At 46.7% G+C, this 21,283-nt stretch overlaps 2 protein-coding genes and 1 long non-coding RNA gene across 6 annotated transcripts in view; 2 read left to right on the forward strand and 1 right to left on the reverse strand.

The window, feature by feature from the left end:
• EXD2 (exonuclease 3'-5' domain containing 2) lies at positions 483–14,358 on the reverse strand. Of its 3 annotated transcripts, none has more exons than XM_021401434.1 (9): positions 13,960–14,358; positions 9,551–9,944; positions 8,354–8,610; positions 7,153–7,279; positions 6,096–6,421; positions 4,334–4,440; positions 4,004–4,139; positions 3,027–3,383; positions 483–1,857 (listed from the first exon to the last, which is right to left on the reverse strand). In XM_021401434.1, exons 2-9 carry the CDS (start codon positions 9,887–9,889, stop codon positions 1,641–1,643), a joined length of 1,866 nt encoding a protein of 621 aa, XP_021257109.1. In that variant the 5' UTR covers positions 9,890–9,944; positions 13,960–14,358; the 3' UTR covers positions 483–1,640. The 3 variants fall into 3 exon arrangements, with proteins under 3 accessions (XP_021257109.1, XP_021257110.1, XP_021257107.1); XM_021401435.1 differs by lacking the exon at positions 13,960–14,358 and adding an exon at positions 10,029–10,167; XM_021401432.1 differs by lacking the exon at positions 13,960–14,358 and adding an exon at positions 10,189–10,330 and having other exon boundaries at positions 486–1,857.
• LOC110400987 lies at positions 10,518–12,152 on the forward strand. Its single transcript, XR_002440189.1, has 2 exons — positions 10,518–11,648; positions 11,734–12,152. It is a non-coding gene; the product is annotated as an uncharacterized LOC110400987 (long non-coding RNA).
• DCAF5 (DDB1 and CUL4 associated factor 5) overlaps positions 17,380–21,283 on the forward strand; it is a 69,858-nt gene continuing 65,954 nt past the window's right edge. Inside the window, exon 1 of one of the 2 annotated variants that reach the window (XM_021401430.1) lies at positions 17,380–19,017. In XM_021401430.1, coding sequence (XP_021257105.1) covers positions 18,807–19,017 — 211 coding nt within the window. In that variant the 5' untranslated portion in view covers positions 17,380–18,806. Of the gene's footprint in view, positions 19,018–20,242; positions 20,378–21,283 lie in introns of those variants that run through there. The other variant, XM_021401431.1, reaches the window with a different exon arrangement.

The following is a 21,283-nucleotide window of genomic DNA, read 5'->3' on the forward strand; positions in this document are numbered from 1 at the left end:
ACCATCAGCTACGTGAATGAGCACAGAAACAGTACACCTTTGGATAGATCTGCCAAGGGTGAAGGAAAGGTATGAAATTTCCCTTATAATGAGACTGGTCTCATTTGCAGTTCTGTGATAAGAAATATTTATCATGAATCTTTGATTCCTTTTGCCCAGGCTGCTACTGCAGCTCCTCCAGGATGGCATAAACACGCCACTTCTCCATGGCTCTTTATCTTAAACAGGCTCTGCTACAGGGGTGCTTTTCACCCCTGGCCTGCGAAATTTCTTGAATTATCTGATAGTGGAGACTTCCCACCATAAACACAGCAAGTCCAGGATTCTGTCCCAAAGCTATTATGAAATATGCATCAACTGCGCTACACATAGCATGAAGTATGCCAAGGGTCATACTGAAACTTCTTTACAGAGGCTTACAGAAGTTGAGCACAGTTTCATTCAGAAGTACAATAATCTCATGCAATCAAAATCACCAAAACTGATTTCAAAGAAAGGGGTATTTATTTTTATAAAGTTGTATTTTAGCTAAGGTCTAACCCCAGGCAAAAACCACAAATATTTAAGAAAGTCAAGACAGTAGCACATTTTTAATAACAACAATAATAATTAGCACACGCTGCCTTAAGTTTTCAAAGAATTTTACAAAAACCTTAATTAATTAATCCTCACAACACCCTTGTGAGATAGGTAAGTACTATTAGTCTCATTTTAGAGACAGGGAAACAGGCATGAAGAGAGTATGACCAGATCATCACCACAAATCAAATCCAAGAAGAGAACACCTGAATTTCTAGTTTCCTGCCACACATGATCTGACTTCTTAAAAAAAAAATGCTGGTCTTTAAATAAAGTTTGTTTCTTATTCCTTTTAAGACACTTGGTTGAGTTTCACTCTAATGTGAAATGGTACCTGCCAAGAGCTACTCACGATAAACAAGTAGAATTGGGAAAAAACACTTTTTACAGACTCTGTGCTGCTGGAAGCTCTTTTAAAGAAAGGCTCAACATAGATGCTTCCACACTGCCAGTGTCAAACAGTATCACTTCTCCTCAGGCAACAGGAAATTCACTGAGGCCTACTGCAATGCCACAAAAACTGCAGAATCTGGAAAAAAAAAATCAAAAAAGTAAGGTTTCTTTGCTACTTCCAAACAAGGAATTTCTCTCTAGTGGGGCATCTTCTCCAGGAAGAACTCATGTGAGTACAACTGCACTGAAAACAAAGAAAGATTTATTATCGGGAGATGCTGGTGGTGCAGCCAAGGTGCACATCTACTTCTTGAACACCTGGAAATGTTCACATATTGTGCTCTATGTTAAAAGAGAGGGTCTGGAGGCACCAGACATCCCAGGGATAGAAAATAACTCCCAATAATCAATTAGAGCAGAAAAAAACCCTTAGCATATCATTCCTGCACTGAACTAGCCAGTGACAGTCTAGAATTAAAAATTCCAAGCCACCTGATAAAATTCAAGTCAGCGGATTAACTCTTTGTCAAATGCCAACTCTGGCAGACCCACTGCTGCCTGTTCACAAAGCCAGGCTTTCATGTTAGTGGAGAAACAAATAAAAATAGTCTTTCCACCTTCAGTTACATACATCCATTAGACACTATCTTAAGTCCAGGAAGTTAGTTTCACGACAGCTCGATCTGAAGATCCTCCCCATACTTTCGGATCAGCTTTGTGTGGTTGTGGTCCACTGACCACTGCTCTGGGAGGTGTTTGGGCTGCATGCTGTCCAAGAAATGCTGCCGCCAGCGTCTCTCCAACTGCATAAGGGAGCGCAGGCCTCCTTTAGCACAACACTGTACCACCTTCAGTCCATGTGGCATGTAGCTCTCATTGCAGATCCTGCCAGGACAAAAGCAGAGTTTATTTTCACACAAGCCCACTGTCAGACTCCAGACTCATCTGAAAGGAACAGCAAGATGCTGAAGGTCCCTTCAGCTGCAGGGTTTAATTACAGCCACACGGTAAGCTAACCAGGAGGAGACCCAGGAGGGAGAATTAAACTTTGCTTCAGTGCCAGACTGCTTTCTGGAACACAGCTACAGTGGGAAGTCCGGTTCTTTGAAATGAGAAAGCGTTATTCTTTTATAGCAATACTAAATAAAGCTCTCAAGGCCCATTACAAGCTCCTCAGGAGACAGACTGCAAATTTCCAAGGCAAGAACAATATGCTGCTCCAGAGCCTCAATCCTGCCCATTGGATTCCTTGCCTGGATATGCACTGAGATGTAACATTGTCACATAACAACAGTGAGCTTAACAAGGAGAAAATACCTTCATGCAGTGAGAGACCAGATACTAGTTAAAAGGTATCTGGCAAGGCTGAGAGAAAGAGGAGGAGAGGAGACTTCTGGTATGAAGTCTTTCAGTCTCCCACTCTGATGTGCTCTTGAAAAGGAGCAGAAAACAGTGGAAGGGAAGAGGGGGTGAGTAAGAACAGAAGGAGATTTCTGGAAAATAAATGGAAAGAGGAAAAAAAAAACAAAAAACCAAGGGCTGCAGTCCATATACCACTGCCAGGGTTGGGGGAGAAGACTGTCAAACAAAAACACAGGAAGAAATCCAGGGTGCATCTGTCTACTTAGAGACTCATACAGTACAGACAATTATCTTCTTCCTCTCCTTGATTTCCAGTTAAGTTTATCGGAGTACTATAAATCCAGACTCTACAGGTTTATACAAGTGATAAACTTGTGTTTTTAGAGGCTTATTTTTCCTGTGCAGAACAACAACTAGTCTCAAATTCAGAAATTACTTAACTTGATATAATTTTATTGAAGGTATATCATATCCCAAGGAGACCAGCAACGAGTCTCAACTTTTTTTCATTTAAAGGCTTAGAGGGAAAACGTCAGCATGTATGAACATCAGCTCTGCAAATGTTGCTGGATTTTAATTTGTTTTACTCCATTCATATTTACCCAAAGCTCTTTGCGTTGACTTCCTTTCTTTGAATTTACATGCTAACATAAATGACTAAAATGTTACATCTACAGTTGGGTTTGTTATACCTGGTTTCCAGACCAGCTGCTTCCTGCAGCATCTCTGGGGTCACCGCTTCTGTGTTAAAGAAGTCCTTGATGCCTTGCAGGAGTTCTGCCTTTCGAGGGTCGGGCAGACTATCTGCATTCAGCAGGGCTCGGGCCCCGGAGCGCACCTGCCTGCGCAGAGGGTCCTCCAGCAGACGCACCCCTTCCTCAGAGCCAATGGGAGCACCAAACTCCTCAGCCAGCCGCTGCTTGAGATGGTTGTCGTAGTAATTGGAGATGGCATGGCAGGAGGTGCAGAGAAGGAGCACGTCATGGGAGTTGTGGTCCTTCATCTGAATGGGGAAGTGCCTTCGGTACTCATGAGGAACAATGTTCTTCCTGGAGATGAAGCAGACGGTTCACTACCTTTGCCTGGAGCTGCTACTCCCTAGTTCCTCCTCTGGCCCACAAAAGTACAACTAACAATACTGTAGTTGCACTAAAGTACAACTAATACTATAGGTCAGGATAACAAAGATCACCAGAGTCACAATTCAATGCACTAAGAGGATCCGCAACTCCTTACTTGTATTTCTCTCCACAGGTTTTCTGCATATCTCCATTTTTTCCCGTTGTGACCTCACAGACTTAAGTCACCTAAGCCTTTCAAAAATTTAAGGATCAAGTACTAGAAGGAATAGTATATTTATTTTCAGAACACGATGCCATGGGAACAGCATGCGTTCACATACTGCTGCCCCCTGTAATTAAAATTGCAAGACATACATGTTCTCTCCACGGGCCAGTTCCTCCCTCAGTAAGAAGAATGAAAGTTAGCCTGTTCAGTGCCAAATTTACCCAGATGCAATTGATCATGGAGCATTCAAACAGCAATAGACCATCCAGGATGTGAATAAACACAATGTTTCAGGTAACTAACTGCTGGATGCCAAACTAGATGTAGACTTCAGTCCTGTTTTAAAAGATGCATTTTTCTCTTATCCTACTATGCAACTCACCGGATATAGGACTCCCGTTTGCCACATACAACACACAGGTTCTCTTTAACCATCAGATAATAATCAACTTCAGACTCAGGACGTCCAGAAGGCTCAAACCGCAGCTTCACAACAAATGGGTCTGTGCTAACTAGATCTGAAAGAGTAAAGACAAAGAGAGAACATTCACGACAAATTTGTATTTAAATCTAGGATAATGATGCTCGAACAAAGGAGACATTCAGAGCAGCATTTCCAATAAAAAGGGTACCAAAAATTCATGCCTTGTGAAAGAAATGCAGTACAAAAAAGCTGTATTTCAAGCACCAGCTGGAAAAATTGTATGCTCACCTCCAATCCCCTTGTCCAGATACCACTGGGCTTTCTTGCGATCACAAGTGCACAAGGGCTGTCCATCTGGCGCATGCAGGAAGCAGTTGTCATACAGTGGAGATTTTCTGTAAACAAGTACAGCATTCCAGAGACTATAATAGCACAGAGTTCTCTATAGTGATGTGTTCCATACTGCAACTCATGCAGGCACCTCCAAATCAAGCATCAGCTGCCTAAGCCCATACTTCTACATCTGAACAAGATGACTTGTTTAAAACTTAGTGTGAATAGCAATTACTTCATTATCCCAAGAGCAATGTTAAAAAAAAAAATAACACTCTTGGAGCACTGGGAATTCACACAATATTTGTTCAGTTCACTGTATATTCACTCAGCAGAGCTCTGTCAACTAAAAAAAAAAAATTGATATGCAATCTAGCTAAAGGATTTCTGCTGATGTCCATGAGGGTGGGTGGCAAAAACAACAATAATGACACGGGAGGAATCTTTCCACAGCACATCAACAGTTCAGCTCAATCACCATCATAATGGGAGTACATTCAAACTAAATATGCTTACAGAAAGGAAGAGAAGAAAACAACTTTTGAAATCACACCCAATCTTACCACAAAACCAGTGTGCTGGAGATACTATAAAAAACGAGTCTACAGATCTCTCATGAAATCAACCACGGTTAAAAATAATAAATAAATAAATAAGCAAACATAGCAAGATCTCAGTCTAGCTTGGAATGCAATTTTGTTTAAATTTTAATCCTCCCATGAGGTGCAGTCCTTGCATTTTCTATGACATAGGTTCCAAGTTAAAAAAAAATCTGAAGGGACTTAATGTGTACAACACAATATTGCTAATGACTGATAAAGAAATCAGTATTACTGACTACATTACGTCTCCATTGCAATTCCAGTAAACTTGAAAAGGAGAAAACAAATACTGAAATGAATGTTTTTTTCTTCCCAAATAAAGGTAGTCACAGAAAATTTTAGTTCCTACATCCATGTGATTCATTTTATTAGAGTGCATCTAAACAAAATCAAACATGCTAGTTCTCCATGTCTCCTACTGCACTAAGAGACCTTGAAGAGACCTCTCCTACTCGTTTTATTTAAAAACAACTGAATAGCAAAAGGCCATAGGAATTTAGGATTTGCCCTACAAAAGAGCCTACTGGTTGGGGATCATAAATACAGCAACAGCTACTTCTGCAAGCACAAAGTAGAATCATCCCCTCCTCTCTCCCTGGCCCACGCAGAAGTGCAACACTTTGACACTGCTACAGATGGTCCTTCCCGCGTTGCCTGGCACCTCGTATCATCTTTCAGGTCTGCTCAGTCTCTCGACACCTCTGAACTGGAGCAGCTTATGAGACAGACCCTGTTCACAAGATCTGCTCTACCCAGTTGCCACCTTTTCCCTGGAGGAGAGAGGGCACAGCTGCTGGGCAGTAAATGTCACCTGAGCAGCCAGCTCCCTCCTGCTGAGACTCTGCTCCTGAGCTAATGCCTCCATGTTATAAGGAAAGGTAAAAACCAAAGATATCCTCTCAATCTTTTCATGACCTAATACAGATCTGAGTGCTCCTGCCAATTTTCAATAGAGGGAAGCTGGGAAACCAGAAATAGGATCTGGTCCTCATGACTGTTGGGACCTGTGTTTCCCTCCCTAGCTTGGACTGTCCACTTTATTTAACGAGTAGAGCAGGAAGTATCAATCAGTTTTCAGCTGTTGTTCAAGGAGTAAAATTTACTTAAAGACTTACCTTGCAGAATATCCCACGCCCAGAGGCTTTCGCTTCTGCCTCCGAGGATCTCTCACTTGCTGACTGCCAGAAGAATGGACGTTCACCAAAGATTTCCGATTCTTTGCTTTCTGAGGAGAGCGTGTCTCTCCACTCTTCTCCTCCCCTGTGCTGCCACATTTTCTTCCTTTAAATGGGACATCCACCAAGCCTTGGCATTTACTCAATATTTTTTCCCAAACAGAAAGAGAGTTTTCACCTTCAGATGTAGCAGGGAGGCAGGCAAATCCCAGCAAATGGAGGAACAGAGCCACTGAGACCTGGGCATCCCTAGCAGCATAGAGAACCTGCAGAAAAGCATAGACATTGACATACTGGCAAAAGGCAAACACTCTAAAGCACCATCAGTCTTTAATACTAGATCCATCAAAGCAAGGAGATGGATTGATTTCTCAATCTTCTCTTGATTTCTCTTCAAAACCCACACAAAGCTCTGGCAGTTAAGTGACACTTTCATACCACCACCTAGGCCACATTTTAGGGTCAGTCAGACCTGAAATGCTCACAGGTGCTCCCGCACACTATCTGCTAACATTCAACGTGATTATTTGTCCTGTCACTCCCTCTACTGGTCACTGATTTTGGAGACATCTGCGGCATGACTGAAGAAAGTGAGCAATTAGAGAAACCATAATAGCATAAGGATGGTGAGCATGGCTTTGGTTTTCAGCATTTCTTTGATATTGCACTGACTGCTATATATTGGAGGAAAAAAAAAAAAAAAAAGAGTGAGGATTTGGGTGCACAAATACTCCCAGGGATCTTGCCTTAAAGATCTTCAAGAGTTGAGTTAAAAGAAAGCAAGGGTCAAGAATCTACTGAGAATTACAGAAAATCACCTTCATGGAAAAGGAGGGAAACTCAGACAGAGAGTCCATAACTGACTTCAGATCACAGATACACAGAAGCTATTGAGGAATAACTCAAAGGCGGCACAGATCTCCATATTACAATGCCTCTCTTCTCATAAAAAGGTTCCTTTTCCTCCCAAAACACTAAGTTAAAGTGGAAGACACACCTGATCCTGTGTCAGTTCTTCTGCCTCCCAGTTGCTGCAACGCATATGAGGAGACTTGTCAAGCGGGCAGTTCAGGACTTTCTCAGCTAAAGACTTAAGGCTAAGGCAGTTGTGAAGTAGATCCTTCCTTCAGTTTTAACAAAGAAAGTGAAACAAACATATTAAGAAAAAAAATAAACACTCATGCAAATTCAGATGGCCTCACGCAGCCTGATTCTGCCAGAACACAGTGCACTTGATGCATGACTCCCACTCAAACAGCATACAGCTAGCTGCCTGTCAGTTTTACAAGCCCTCTCCCTCCCCCTCCACTAAAATTGCCAAATCTAAGATGGACGTTATCTAGTGTCTGCAATATGCAAAACAGGCAAGGCTGGGAGCTGGTAACATTTAAGGTTGAAGTATTTTGCTCTGAACTACCTGCTTCCAAAAGAGAGAGATCTGGCATTGAGTGATGGACTGTCCGCCCCAGGGATTCATAGGCTGCTTAACAAACAGCCAGGCCTGGAGAAATTTTTTGAGGAGCACAAGAGCCAGGAGTGGCTCAAAAGGAATCCTGGCCTCTAGGGACAAGAAGTCCATCCTCTGCAATAAAAAGGCACCACCAGGTCAGCAAAATCATGCCCCACCTCACTAACACCACATATATACCAAACATGAAGAACATTCAAAGTAAAACATTTTATTTTAGGAGGGATGAGGAATGACATCACAACTGTAACCTATAAATGGAAGCACTGTTGTTACAAAATAATATTAAAACTAGTCTTAGTCACTTTTCAAGAAATCCTGTCTTTCAGCAGTTCCACTTATGAGCCACTTGCATATTTACCTCATACCAGTAGGCAGTGTACTCAACATCTGTTTACACGGTGATCACTCTGCCTGCATTATATCACAGCACTTGGACTTTATACAGGCTGAAGCATGATACTCAGAAGAGCCTTTATGGGTATTACATGAGAAGACTGACACGATTGACATTCATGAAGATTTCCTTTTCTTTCAGACCACAGAATACAAGCATGATGTGTTCTTGGGATGCTGCTGTCAATGCTCATGCTCTCTAAGAGAGCATACCACCCTGAGAACTCCAGACCTACCTGCCTGGCATCATCCAGCACACGGAAACTACCCTTTAGACATTTAAACAATCCAAACGATGCACTAGAAAAATCTGCCTCTATCTTCAGACACTTACCGCTGCCTCATGGCTAAATACCGGAGATCCACACTCCCTTTGACTGGAAGGCTATAATCCTGAAGTAACTTGCAAGCATCTTCCCAGCATCCTACTCCTACTTTCAATACAGCATCATTTGCCATGATGTCCAGCAGGGTCTTAGGGACAGGCTGTCCACTGGCAACAAGCTTGGGCAACCGAACGAGAATGCAAAGGCCACTGGAAGAAGCCATCTGTAGGAGGGATACGGGATTTGCTTTTCCCTCCACAGATACCTGAAAGAAAGACAAAAATCACAGGCTGGGTTTCAGCATTACTGGCAATACTACTGCTGGAACAAATTACAGAAGAGACCACCAAAGACAGTAAACACTATGACTCTTGACTATGCAGTCAAGAGTTGTTACGCATCTAATTTTTTTCCCCTGAACATTATGTTATCTGTCCCACAGCAGCTACTTCTTGCCACACTCCTACAAGAGAAATTTCCCTCCCCTAACCCTTACCCCCCATAGCTGAGCTGGCAGAAGAGAGCAGACACATTCCTTAATCCCCGTCAGCACAAAGCCACCCACTATGTAAATGCTTATGGCAAACACATTGTTTTACTGCGGTTATAGTACTGAATGTGGTGTGAATAAATTTCCAGCCAGAAATAATGGCTAAGTCGAGCTTTATAAATGACTCCAAATCTGCGTTGAGAGCTCACACAGGCAAGCGCACAAGTGGAATCAGAGCCCTGCTCTCTGGGACAGCCAGGGAGCTCTAGCCACTATCAGCAGATAAGAAGATATCCTCTTCTGGTTTGTTATCTTTAAGAAATAGTTTCCCAGTACATAGCCGGACTTAAGGTAGCGTAAACACAAACCACTTTTAGAAAATCATATTTAGGGAGATATTACAACATCGAGCGCTTCCGAGCCATACAACTTGATAGTTTGGAACTAGATTTATTTCCGCACGTTTGGAACCAGATTTATCACACCAGTTCAGCAAACGAACACAACCAGCGAGTTAAAAACGTACCATCAGCAGACTTAAATGTGAGAACAATCACCGTTAGCGGGTACTTCGCTGGTGCCACGAGAGATAACAACAGTTTCAACAGTTGCCCAAGTCGTATCCATTCGGCAAGGAATGGATTCCACTCGCCCCTCCCTAGAGGATTTCCTGTGGCAATTTGCAACCGAAAGGAGAGGCGCTCCGATCACTCACCCACTCGCAGTCCATTCCAAGCACCGGCCACTTCTCCAGCTCCTTCTTCAGCAAAGGCTCCACCCTGTCCCACTCCTGCTGCTCCGACACGATCACTATGTCCGCGCCGAGGCTCCTCTCCACCCAGGAAAGGGTGGGGGATGTGAAGGGGGGAAGCGCTTCCCTGCCCCCCGCCTCGCTCGCTTTCCCCTCCGGCCGCTCCCCCGCCGCCTCCTCCCGCAGGCTCCCGCTGCGGGCTCTGCCCCTCCGGCGCTGGGCGGCCTTCCACAGGACCAGCCCCCCCGCGGCGATGCCCAGCAGGGCCGCCAGAGCCACGGGCACGGCCGCCTGCCTGGGCATTTTGTAACCCTTCGCTTCACCCTCTCGAAGCGGCGCGGTCGGGTTTTATCATGGCCTGCCAAGAGAAAGGAGAGAGGTGGGCGTCAGAGACGACGTAGTGACACGCGTGCCGAGCTCCGAGACGCGCCGCGGCACCCACGTCCGTAGCGGGACGAAGCGAGCTCCGTACGCGGGACGCATCCCGGCAGCAGCGAAGCCCCGCAGCCGCCGCTCAGCTCGGCAGGGCCGCAGCCGCTGCTCCGCCGGCTCCCCCCGCTGCGCTACGCTCGATTGCTCGGGGCTCCTCCAGGGACGCGTACCGCTACCCCTCGCTCCCGGCCGGGCCCCGCCACCGGGCCCCAGGCTCCCCGCCGGCCGGTCCGCTGCCTGCGTCTCCGCGGAACGACCGCCGCCAGCTGCAGGAACCCCCCGCGGGGCGGCCGCGGCGCACACCGGGACGCTTAGAGCGGCGGACGCTTCCTCTTCCCTGGAGCAGCGGGCGGCCCGTGGGCGCCGCCATATTGTACGGCAGCCGGCCGGGGCGGGGCGGCCTCAGGGCTCGGCGTGCCGCCGCCGCTGCTCTGAGCCTGCGGGCGCGGCCGTGGGGATGGCGGCCCGTGCCGGGCGGGAGGGCTGCGGGGCAGCGGCGGGCTACGCCGCTGGGGGAAGCGGAGCGGTAGCGAGGAACAGGAAGCGGCGGGGAGAAGGGAGGAACAAAGGCAGGATGGGAAATAAAAAGGGGAGCGTCGCGTACTCTGCAGCGAGTATTAGACAGGTGGAAAGCTGGAGGGAAACAAAAGGGAAAGCCACGTGGAGAGGGATAAGGGTTTAGTAGAGGAATCGTTCCTGTCAAAGTTTGGGAGAAGCACGTGTGGGGAACAGCAGAGACATGATGCCGGCCTGGCACACGAGAGCGGCTGCAGTTGCTGGGGACTGTCACCATCCTTGAGGCCTTGATGACAGCAGACAAGTTCCCAGCCCCAATCCCGTGGGAGCTCAGAGGTACCAGAGTGCCTCATTCCTTCACATTTCTCCACAGTTTCCCATGTTTCCAAATGTTTGTGCTGACAGACTCCCAGCTATTTGCATCTGCACAAAGGAGACACCAAAGCCACAGGAAATACTGCTTCCAATGGCTCTGACTCCATGTCAAACTCCATTTCTTAAAGCTCCCTAGCAGCTGGCATTTAGCAGAGTGCTGCGGCACAGGGGCTGTCCCCAGGGGAAGCGCAGATGGAGCAGTGCTCAGTGTGGGGCAGATCCATCACAGCCTGAGCTGCTGCTTGCTCTGGGAAACGGGGCCAAGCCCAGCACAGCGAGGTGGTGTCAGAGCTCACAGCTGATAGGATCACCTCGGGAAATTTGTTTTCTATTGAATTGCCTGGTTTGAACATAAAAATCCTTTTAACTGAAAGTAACAGCTCCTCCGTACTATCTTTCTGCAAAGCCCCACAGTCTTGCTCTATGGGGGAAAAAAAATTGTCTTCATTTTTGTATTTATCCACCAAGGCCTAGAGAGCAGTGCAGCCTTCCAGGCTGCAGTGACTGCCACCTGGTTCTCTCATCCCCACAAAGAAGAGGGGCTTCTCCCTCATGGCCATACCTGGGCCATGGCTTATACAACCACCCTCCGCCAGCCAGTGTAGCAGACACAGCTGGGAGCTGAAATGCGGGTCACAGGGCAGGAGCCTGCTACTCTGAGGCCTATCACGTGATTCAGCATACAGGCAGGAGAACAAGCTGGAGTAGCCTGCCTGTAACGAAGATTTCCCACAGTTAGGTGGGGACATTCTCCTGCCTTTCCTTTCCTTCCTCCCTCTTCATTCTCCTGCCTTCCCCAGAGCATGTACTGCTTTGTTTTACAGGGTCATCATCACCTAGTGCAGACCTGGAGCACCATTTGGATATTACCATGATTCCTGTTAAACCTGACTGACTGCTCCCTGCTCCATTGCTCCAGCATCAGCATTCCTTAATGGCAAGAGCATAGATTGAGGGAATTGAGCTGGAGCTGTAAAGTAGTCCAGAGAAGAAAGCTAACATCTGGGGTCACTACACAATTATTTCAGAGACCATGTAATTAAGAGCAAGGGACAGGGGAGAAGACTCCTCTGTGACTGCACTGCAGAACCCAGCTACCCTGTTAGGAGGGGACAGGGTATCTGTAAGAACTCTATCAGAGACTCAGGAACTTATAATAGCCACCAAATCTGAACAAATCTCCAAAGTTTATTACAAATGTGCCATTGCAAATAAACTGACATCCACCCAGAAATCTGAAGTAGACCAGTCTTTCCTTTTACAAAGTGTTTACTTTAGTTTCTAAGGTAATAGGAGTTTTGTGTGAAATCATAAAGGGGGGAAAATAAAATACCCTAGCATTTATCACACAATGAAAGTCCCGTGGAGAAGATACAATCTAACATAGCTTTTGAACAATAATGGGATTGTATCTTCGGCTGCATCTAAAGCCTTTGTTCTTCATGGTATCACTGACATCAACAGAGTCCTGTAAACCACAAGTCTCTTTAAGAGCTTGTCTTAGTACCTACATACTTGATTTATTCAAGTATAAATGTTAAATTAAAAATAAATGAAAGTAGCTGATGCATGTGTGTGCTCTGGTAGAAAAAAAAAAACTTCCCAAAGCCTGATGGGGACATTGCTGAAGACAAGAAGGCAACCAAGTGAGTAAACACCAACTACTGGCATAACCTTACTTATAGGAAATCTGTTGCAGCTGATAACTGAAGCTTTTACATGGTAAACAGCAAGATTTACTTTTCCTTCTCTTCCTGGAACCTGATCTGAGATCTTTGCAGAGATTTCTGTCAGAAGACTCATTTTTAGCCTGATTTCCTAAGGAAGCCTGTTGGCACTTCTGCCTGTGGATCCCCTTTCTTCCTCCCTTTCCTTGGAAAAAAAAAAAAAAAAAAAAAAAAAGCACGTCTAAGCCATTGCCCAATTCTATCTAAATTTGTACAAAGAGATAGAGCTTTCAAAGGTAACTGCTGTGAAACGCAAAGCCGAGTCAATGAGATAGACCCTAACAAAATTGCCACTGATAAAATGGCAAGCATGCGCAGACACTGCTTAATATACATCAGAGAATCCACACAGCAGTGCCACATCAGGACAAGTCCATAGGAAACCAGGCTTCACTTGTTCTGCTGATCACAGAAAAAAAAAATATTTTTATAATCCCATTAGCTCATCCTTTAACAGAGGGAAGAGTAGAGTAAATGACTCAGTGTTCAAAGGAAAATCAATGATAGTGGAATATCAAAGGAAAGAGGCTCCAGTCAAGACTTAAATTGCTGTTAGCAGACAATGAGTAGAGAGCTGCATGTAGTCCCCACTAGCTCATTAATAACACTCCATTTGGGGCCCCATCCAAAGCTACATAAGAAAGCCAAACTCACATTTCAACTCCTAATGTCATTTATCTTCCTCGTGTAGATGCTACTAACCCCATGACTACATATTCAAACAAGTCATTCTGAGCAGGATTTGTTTTAATAAGGCTGGTATCAGGGAAGTAGTAGGACCACTTCTTTTGTCAAAAGTCAGAATGAGATCAGGTTAAAATCAGCTGTCAAGCCACATCCTAAAGGCTGTTTCACAATGCAACAAGGTAGATGGAATCTTTAGCCCCTGGTTGAAAAAACAATTCTGCTTCCCTCTTTTACCTGTAGCCTTCCTTCTGCTGCCTCACTTCTACAAACACTGGTGCCAGTTTGATTCAAGGAATTTAGTGAACAGAAAGCTAACAGCAAAAAATAGAGTTTTCTTGTGGTTTAACTCCTTGGACTGCTCAACATAGAGCCAGATCTCAGAGAAACTACATCCTAAGCCAAAAGATGAATCAGCTGCAACTCAGTGCAGGAATCTGCCGGAGTTTGCATGTTTTGCAAAGAATCTGGTCTGCTCTCAGAGGTGTGAGCTGCCAGATTGATCCCATGAGGATGAGTTGTATTAACATGAATCATCAACAACATATTTGTTCATTAATTGCCAACTCTTTCACTGCATACGTAGGAATAGAGAGAGGAATTTCACAGTTCCGTTTCTTGAAGAGCTGATCAACTTACCTCGGTGGCTGAGTTCCAGAAGATGCAGTAAGTTGGCCTCAGCTCATGGTTGCTGGGAAGGTGATATCCCCTATATATCCCAGAACTCTGCTCCCAGCTACACACTCCTGACTGGCCTGTGCTGATTTTGGCACTCAACAGGACACTTCCATGAGCCAAACGAACTCTGCAAAGTGGTAGACAAACAGGTCCAATGAGTAGCAGCATCAGTACAAAGCCAGGAAAAGAAAATCCTCCTTACAGAAGCTACAAGTCATTAAATTGGCTCAGCTGCATGTTAAAGTTACATCTTTAGCTAAACAGCCCCAAGGGGTGACGTTTGGGAGAATGGTGCTTGTTCTTCCCACCTTTCAGCTCTGTGAAATGAATGAATAAGCAAAAGGAGAAAATCCCAGAAGCTATCTAAATTTCTGCTAGAGGGAATAAACTCAATAAGCTAATTTATTAAAAAAAAAAAACTGTTATGGATAAAATATGACATCATCTTCTTGACTCGCTCTCCTTTTCCTTCTATCGCCCCATACCTCCCAGCACTCGAAAAAAAAATAAAAATAAAAAAATCAAGCCTGTTCTCAATAAATAAAAGCCTTTACCCTGCCCCATCTCCCTCTCTGCCTGTCTCTCCGATGCAATCGTAGACTGTTCCATAGACAGCTAACTACCAGTAACTTCTCCATTTCCACTGTGGACTAACCAAAGTCATTCAAAGGCTCAGCAGAGCTCAGAAAAATGTATTTAAACCTCACTGTCTTTGACCTGACACAATTAAGCATGCTTCATTTTAAATCTTATTTTACCTATTTAGCCTTCCTTTCAAGTGTTCTTAGACAGATTCTCCTCATGCTGCGTCACAGAGCTGTGTCCTTGGTCTTCTGCTTTTATCCTCCCACGTTTTTTAAGAGTTATCTTGTCTGAAATACAAGTACCATCTCTATGCAGATGATTTACAGATCTGCTCCTTTCCCCAGAGTCATCTATCCAAACTCAAATCATAGCCATTTTCTCTCTTCTGTGGATGACTAGCTTTCTGTAGCTCAGCAAAACTAGAGCATGGTTCTTGCTCTTCCCTGAATGTCCTCTTCTTTGTGCGTATCTGTGGATAACACCACCAGTCTACCATCCATTTCAAGTTTCTGTGTCAACTTCTAGCTCTGGCTGAGAACTCTCTGTAGATCCTAGCAACCAGGGTATGCCTAAATTTAGACTTCTGCTACAAGGCATTTGTAAGACAAGGTCCTTTGATCCATCCACACAACCAAGACCTTTGCTTAGGTCTTTTTCTCCCATTCCTGAATTGCTCCAAACACCTTTCCCTCTAGCATTAACCAGCGCAGCCCATAACACAACAGCCTTTAACTGTTGTAAATGCCATGATTGGACAGTACAGTAAAGCTGACTATAGTCCTCCCATTAACGATCAAATACACCACAGCCATCAAATAGAAACCACTAATGCAATTTTAACTCATTCTGCCAATTTAAATTTCATCAGTAGAAATGTCGATGGGATAATTTTGTACCAGCAGACATTCAAACAACAACAGGTATTGTTAGTCCCTGCAGAGGCAGAGGAAGGACTGTAGAATGGGCACAAACTGATGTGAGAACAATGTGACATCATGGCTATACCTGGTCTGGACTATTTTAGCAGTGCTGGGAGATCTGACTGTACACAGGCCTAGAATTAGCAACCCTGAAACCACAGCCTAAGATTATTTATGTAGATAATTACTCTGACCACATCACTTCTCCGTTGGAAGCATTCTGATAGTTCCTTGTTCTGTATTGCATCAAACATTATTTACTCATCTACATTTCCAAAAGCCTCTACAGAAAGTCACTCCCTGTTCATTATCTCCCATTTCCTTTTCAGTTAGCTCCTCCTTTGTATTGTCCACTTGTTAAAGATACAATCAAAACATTTTTATGCTTTATTTCGTGCTGCTTCTGAGGCATGGAGACTACAAACATCCTACAAAATTCAGCTGCTTAAGCAGTGAGTACAAACAAACGCTGAACTATCCTGCCAAATCTGCAGTCTGGCCCAACTTAGGCCAGTTTGGCCCACAGTATTCAAACAGTCCCAGTACAGCTCCCTACGTGAAAATATGTCCCACAAAATAGTAATCTGTGGAAGCTGAGTTGGTTTGACTGTCCATACCTCAGTTCCATTCCAGGCTGCAGAATTTTCTCACTGAGCTGGAAAAAGGCACTTCATTGATGCCACTCCAGCATGATTCAGACCTATTGTGTGTGCGTTCTGATGAGATTTCAGCATTCAGGCACTAACACAGCAACATGTTATTTTCAGAGAAAAGTATTACCACAGTACAGGTAACAGTGATTTTCTTAAGTGTTAAATATTTTCAAAATTAATTCAAACAAGGGAATCAGAATGCAATGCAAAAGAAATGCTTACCAGCACAGTTTTAATCTACATGGTCTTGAAAGAATATTGTATTTAGCAAAAAAGGCAGGCAATCTGCTACTGGTTATCTTTCAAATTCTGACAACACGATAACTTCTTTCTGACTGCTTAAAAATGTGATTAAAAAAGCTCGGTGAAACCTTTCCTGAAAATCCTGGCAATGGAGTTTTAGGAAGTAATTTTATTTATTTACATCTGACCATGCAAGTACACAGCCTTCCTAGAGACTAGATTCAGTACATGGAGGAAAACCTCTGGAGATTTTATTATGCTGTATCACAAATGAAAGGTTCTTACATCTATTTATTTCAGTATAGAAACAAAAAATATCCGACCTACCCAATACTTCAGGAAAGGAGAGAAAACGAACCACATGTGACAGAAGTGACAGCCACATTACGTAATGTATTTCTGGAAAGCTCTCAGATCATACAGTGATGCAAGCTGCATGGGAACTACAGAGGAGAGAATGGAATACAAACTGCTGGAGTCAGTTCAGAGTCTATAGGTAGAAAAATACAATATCACTAACCTATGCTGGGAATTTAGAAATAAACAACAGTTTCTGATGTAATTGTAATGCTGTCGAATTTCATAGCATGCAAGGAAAAGAGCAACAAAGTAGGATTTATACCAGTACAATTCACCTGTGTCTGCAGCTAGGGTAATAAACACAAATCACAATAGACAGGGCCCCTGCCTCTCTACACCAAGGCTTGCTACGCACTTTACCTTGCAATAGCTGGCTCTCCACAGCTGGAACTGAGCTGCTCAGTTGCAGGAAAGATTAAGTGTTCTTGGTTTCCACTTCCATATAAACTTTGTTAACCATCATCCCAACAGAAAACATTTAATAGACTGTATCTGGATATTCCCCTTTTATTATTGTTGTATCTTTAATGAACCTTTAAGTTCTGATCTTTATACCTATTGATATCACACATGGAGAAGCTGAAATATAAGAGGTGTTCAGTAATTTTTAAACTTTCATTAGAAGACAAAAATTTGTTACTTTGTTTTGCTATATGTTAAAAGTAAGGTGATAGTGATGCTAACTAAACAGCATGGCTTACAGGTGTTTTTTTCTGTAGTCCTAACAAAGGAGAATCCCAAGCACTCCACTTTCTCTAGTGAAATCACTTAAGCCCCTGTTGAGAACCTGCCCCTGAACATGGCAGCAGCCCAGCAGCACCAGGTGCTGCTGCCACACCACAGTTTGCGTCAGGAAGAGGTTTGGTTTGTTTGTTTTAAAGTTTGGGGACTCACAGTTCTCAGTCAGCACAGTACCGCACAGGGCAGGCCAGGACTGTCAGGCCTCACCTTCCCAAACCACAGCTTCCCTAGGTGCCAGTTCGCAGGCACCTGTGGGGAAATCGAGACCTCAGAGTTTCGTGCTGTGTGACTATGTACCTCGTGTGTAGGGGCCTGTGGGCCACACCTCACAGCAGCCACTTACTAGGTGATGCTCCCGTTGCCCTCACTTAACATCAGGGGTTAAACATGGAGGGCACAGTCCTGTCTTCACAGGAGGAAGGACAGAGTTTTTCCTCACAAAAACACAGGTGAGGGTGTCATGAACCAATGAAGAACAACATGGCTCAGTTCCACCTGTTTAACCAGCTGCCTTTTAGGGTTCTGCTGTTGCTGAAGAGAACGAGATTCACCGGTGTTTCCTCTAGAGCAGAGTCCTGAGTGCATGAACAAAGGGCATCCTCCTCTCCTCAGCACCATTTGAGCGAGGTGGGGGGGGGCAGAGAGGGCAAGCAGCCAGACCACGTAGAGCCCTACAAAAACTTAAAATCAGTAAGTTCCTGCAGACACACTGCTGGAAATCTCACAGAAGTTGCTCAAGGTTAGGGGAGGACGAAGCCTAGTGCCAGGAGCACACTTTCTCCTCACGCCCCTCCGGCTCCTGCTCGGCCATGCCTCGGTTTCCCCCTCGAGCCGGCAGCTCGGAGCAGGCGGACGGGGCAGCTCCTCGCCTCCTCCGGCCGGGCCGGCTTCCAGAAGGGATGCGGTGGGGAGTAGAACTTAAAACAAGGAGAGGGGAGCGCCACAATGAGCGACCCGGGGCCGTGCCCGTCCGCGGCGGCACCTGCCCGTTGGCGGCGGGGAGTCCCGAGAGCTGCGAGTTTCTCGGCGCCCCCCCGCGCCGCTACGGAGTTAAAAACGGCGGCGCGACGTTAGAGCCGGGCCGGCGGCGGGGAGGCGCGGGCTGCAGCTGAGGATCAGCTGCTGAGGGGAGCGGGGAGGAGCCAGCGGGATCAGGAAGCGGCGGAGTGTCTAACACCTCTCTGCCATGGCTGGCTAAAGAAAAATCATCATAACCATAACAAGGGGGGAAGCGGGGGAGGGGAGGCGGCGGCGGCGGGGGAAGGGGCGGCGGGGAAGGAGCGGCGGGGAGCGGCGCGGCGGCAGCATGAAGAGGCGCGGCCGGGGGGGCAGCATGCGCTCCGTGGTGGGGTTCCTGTCCCAGCGGGGCTTGGAGGGGGACCCCCTGCTCACCCACGACTTCCAGCGGCGACGCCTGCGGGGCTGCAGAAACCTCTACAAGAAGGACCTCCTGGGCCACTTCGGCTGTGTCAATGCCATTGAATTCTCCAACAATGGAGGCCAGTGGCTGGTCTCAGGTAAAGCGGGCGCTCCCCGGTCCTCGCCCCTTTCCCACCGCCCCCTCCCCGCGAAGCATCCTCCTTCCCGGCCGCTCCCCTCGGCCCGGGGGGAGCCGCGGCGCCCGCAGCCGTGCCCGGAGCCGGCCCGGAACGGTGCTCCCCAAGTGGGGACCTAAAATGGTTGACAGGTTTTAAATTCTGCTGTTATTGCTGGGGAGGGGAGCTAGGGGGGCAGCCGTGGACAAAGTTTTTATGTGAGTGTTTCCAGGACGCTGGCGGGGGGGAGGCTGGGGGTTGCCCTTTTATTTGCTGAATCGTTTGGGTTCACCCCTTTTTATATTTATATATATATATATATATATACATATATATATATATTTGGGGAGGGGACACAAAACTGCGGAGGAAACCGAGTGACATTGGTCAGCACCCGCCCGGAGCAGGGTCAGCAGCGGTGGCCAGGGACTGCGGGGAGGGGGTGCAGCGGGGTTTGGGAACTGGCACCCCACACCTCCAACCTCCCCCCATCTTTTGGGGAAGGAGAGGAGCATTTATTTTGTTCGTCCTCCCTCCTTCCTCCCGTTCAGGGTGCTGGGGGCAGGGGGATTATTTTCGTGGTGATGTTTTCTTTTTGAGGAGGGGGGTTAGGGCTCTTCAGCAGCCCGCGGGGCTGGGGTTGGCGGGGAGGGGGATGCTGTCAGGTGAGGGCGGCGAGGGCTTGGCATCAGCTGTGGCACCGAGGGGGGAAGGCTCCGGGGCTCTGCACCCCGTTCCTCGCCGGGGCGGGGCTGCGGGGCTCAGCAGCCCCCAACCCGGCAGCGCTCGGCGCAGGTGCTTCTTCCTCCTTCCCCGCCTTCGGGCCCGCGGGGGTGACGGCGGAAAGCGGGCAACTTCAGGCCGGGGCCTGGCCGGGCACTGCAGGCCGCGCTCTCCTCGGGCGGCTCGCAGCGACAGGCCGGGGAATCGAGGGCCTATCCCGGCCTCGAGGGGCCGTCGCGCTCCCCTGGGGGACCCCGCCTCGACCGGGGCAAAGCCCCTCGGGGCTGCCGGCCCGGCTGAGGCCGCTGCCGTCGCGGTGTCCGTTGCAGGCCGCGGGGGAGCCCGTCGCCTTCGGGGGAAGGGGGCGGAGGAAGCCCCCCCCACCCCCTCCCCCCGTGCCCGGGGCCTGCCCGCCCTCCCGCGGCCTAGGCCCGCCGCTCGCTGCCGTGCGGGGGGACGGCTTCGGGGAATCGCCCGGCTCTTGGGCGTGAGGCCTCGGCAGCTTTGTTAGGAGCGGTTTCTCCCTCTGAGTGACGGCCTCGGGCAGCTGCCCAGGCGTCCCGGTGTTCCTCAGACTCCTGTGGGTGGGCTGCGAGCAGCAGCAGGGCTGGGCGAATTGGTAAGGGCATGGCTGCGGGCTGTGCACTGCCTCATCTGTGTCTGTTGGGCAGGGCGGCATCTGTCGCACAAAGGTAGCAGTGATGGCTCCGGGAGTAACGTCGGGATTAGCAAAAAGTTAGTGTGGCTGTTATCAGCAAGGGTGAAATGGAATCACCAAAGTATACCCCTGTGTAGTCAAACTGACATACTGACATACTAAGACCTTCCTCAGTTTAACTTTTTTAACTGAAAAACTTTGGAGTCCAGTGACTTTTGGAATAAGCATTACTCTTGGGGAATCTTGTATCCAGTTGTGTTCACAACTTTTAAAGTATGCATCCATTTGTCATGTGGATGTATGTATGCACTCTTTTGTGTTGGGGGAGTAGTGATTCATCTAAAGCTCTCAGATGTGCTAGATCTGGCATACTGGTTTGTACTGGTCCTTCTCCAGCAGCAGGCAGAGCTATGCATTTCTGTTGTAAAGTGCTATGAAGAGCACATATCTTGTTCCTGTTTATTTTACATAATAGGTGGTAGAAAGGCCATCAGAGTTTTCAGTTCTTGGTCAGGAAAGCCTCGGGAGACACTTCAAGGCTTGTCATATATCACTGATGCACTTAGCTATATTGACATCCATCCTTTATGTAGAAGCAAACAAAGTTGAGGGCTGGAAGGGACTTCAGTAACTAGTTTTGTCCAACTGCCTGAGTCAAAATAGGTGCAGGAAGAGATTGGAGGTATTTTTCCCATTGGGTGGATATGTGAAGAAGCGATGATGAAAGGAAGACTTTCAAACCATGTCCAGTTCTCTTTTTTTTTTTTAACTTCTTTAAAGGTTCATATTGTTTATAGGAAGTAGACGTTTCCCTCAGTGTATAGGAGATGGTACCCTTCTAAATTCATAAGATGACTAAGTAGTGAG

The sequence above is a fragment of the Numida meleagris genome, chromosome 6 (genome assembly GCF_002078875.1).
Source record: "Numida meleagris isolate 19003 breed g44 Domestic line chromosome 6, NumMel1.0, whole genome shotgun sequence".
In the NCBI taxonomy this organism is placed as follows: Eukaryota; Metazoa; Chordata; class Aves; order Galliformes; family Numididae; genus Numida; species Numida meleagris.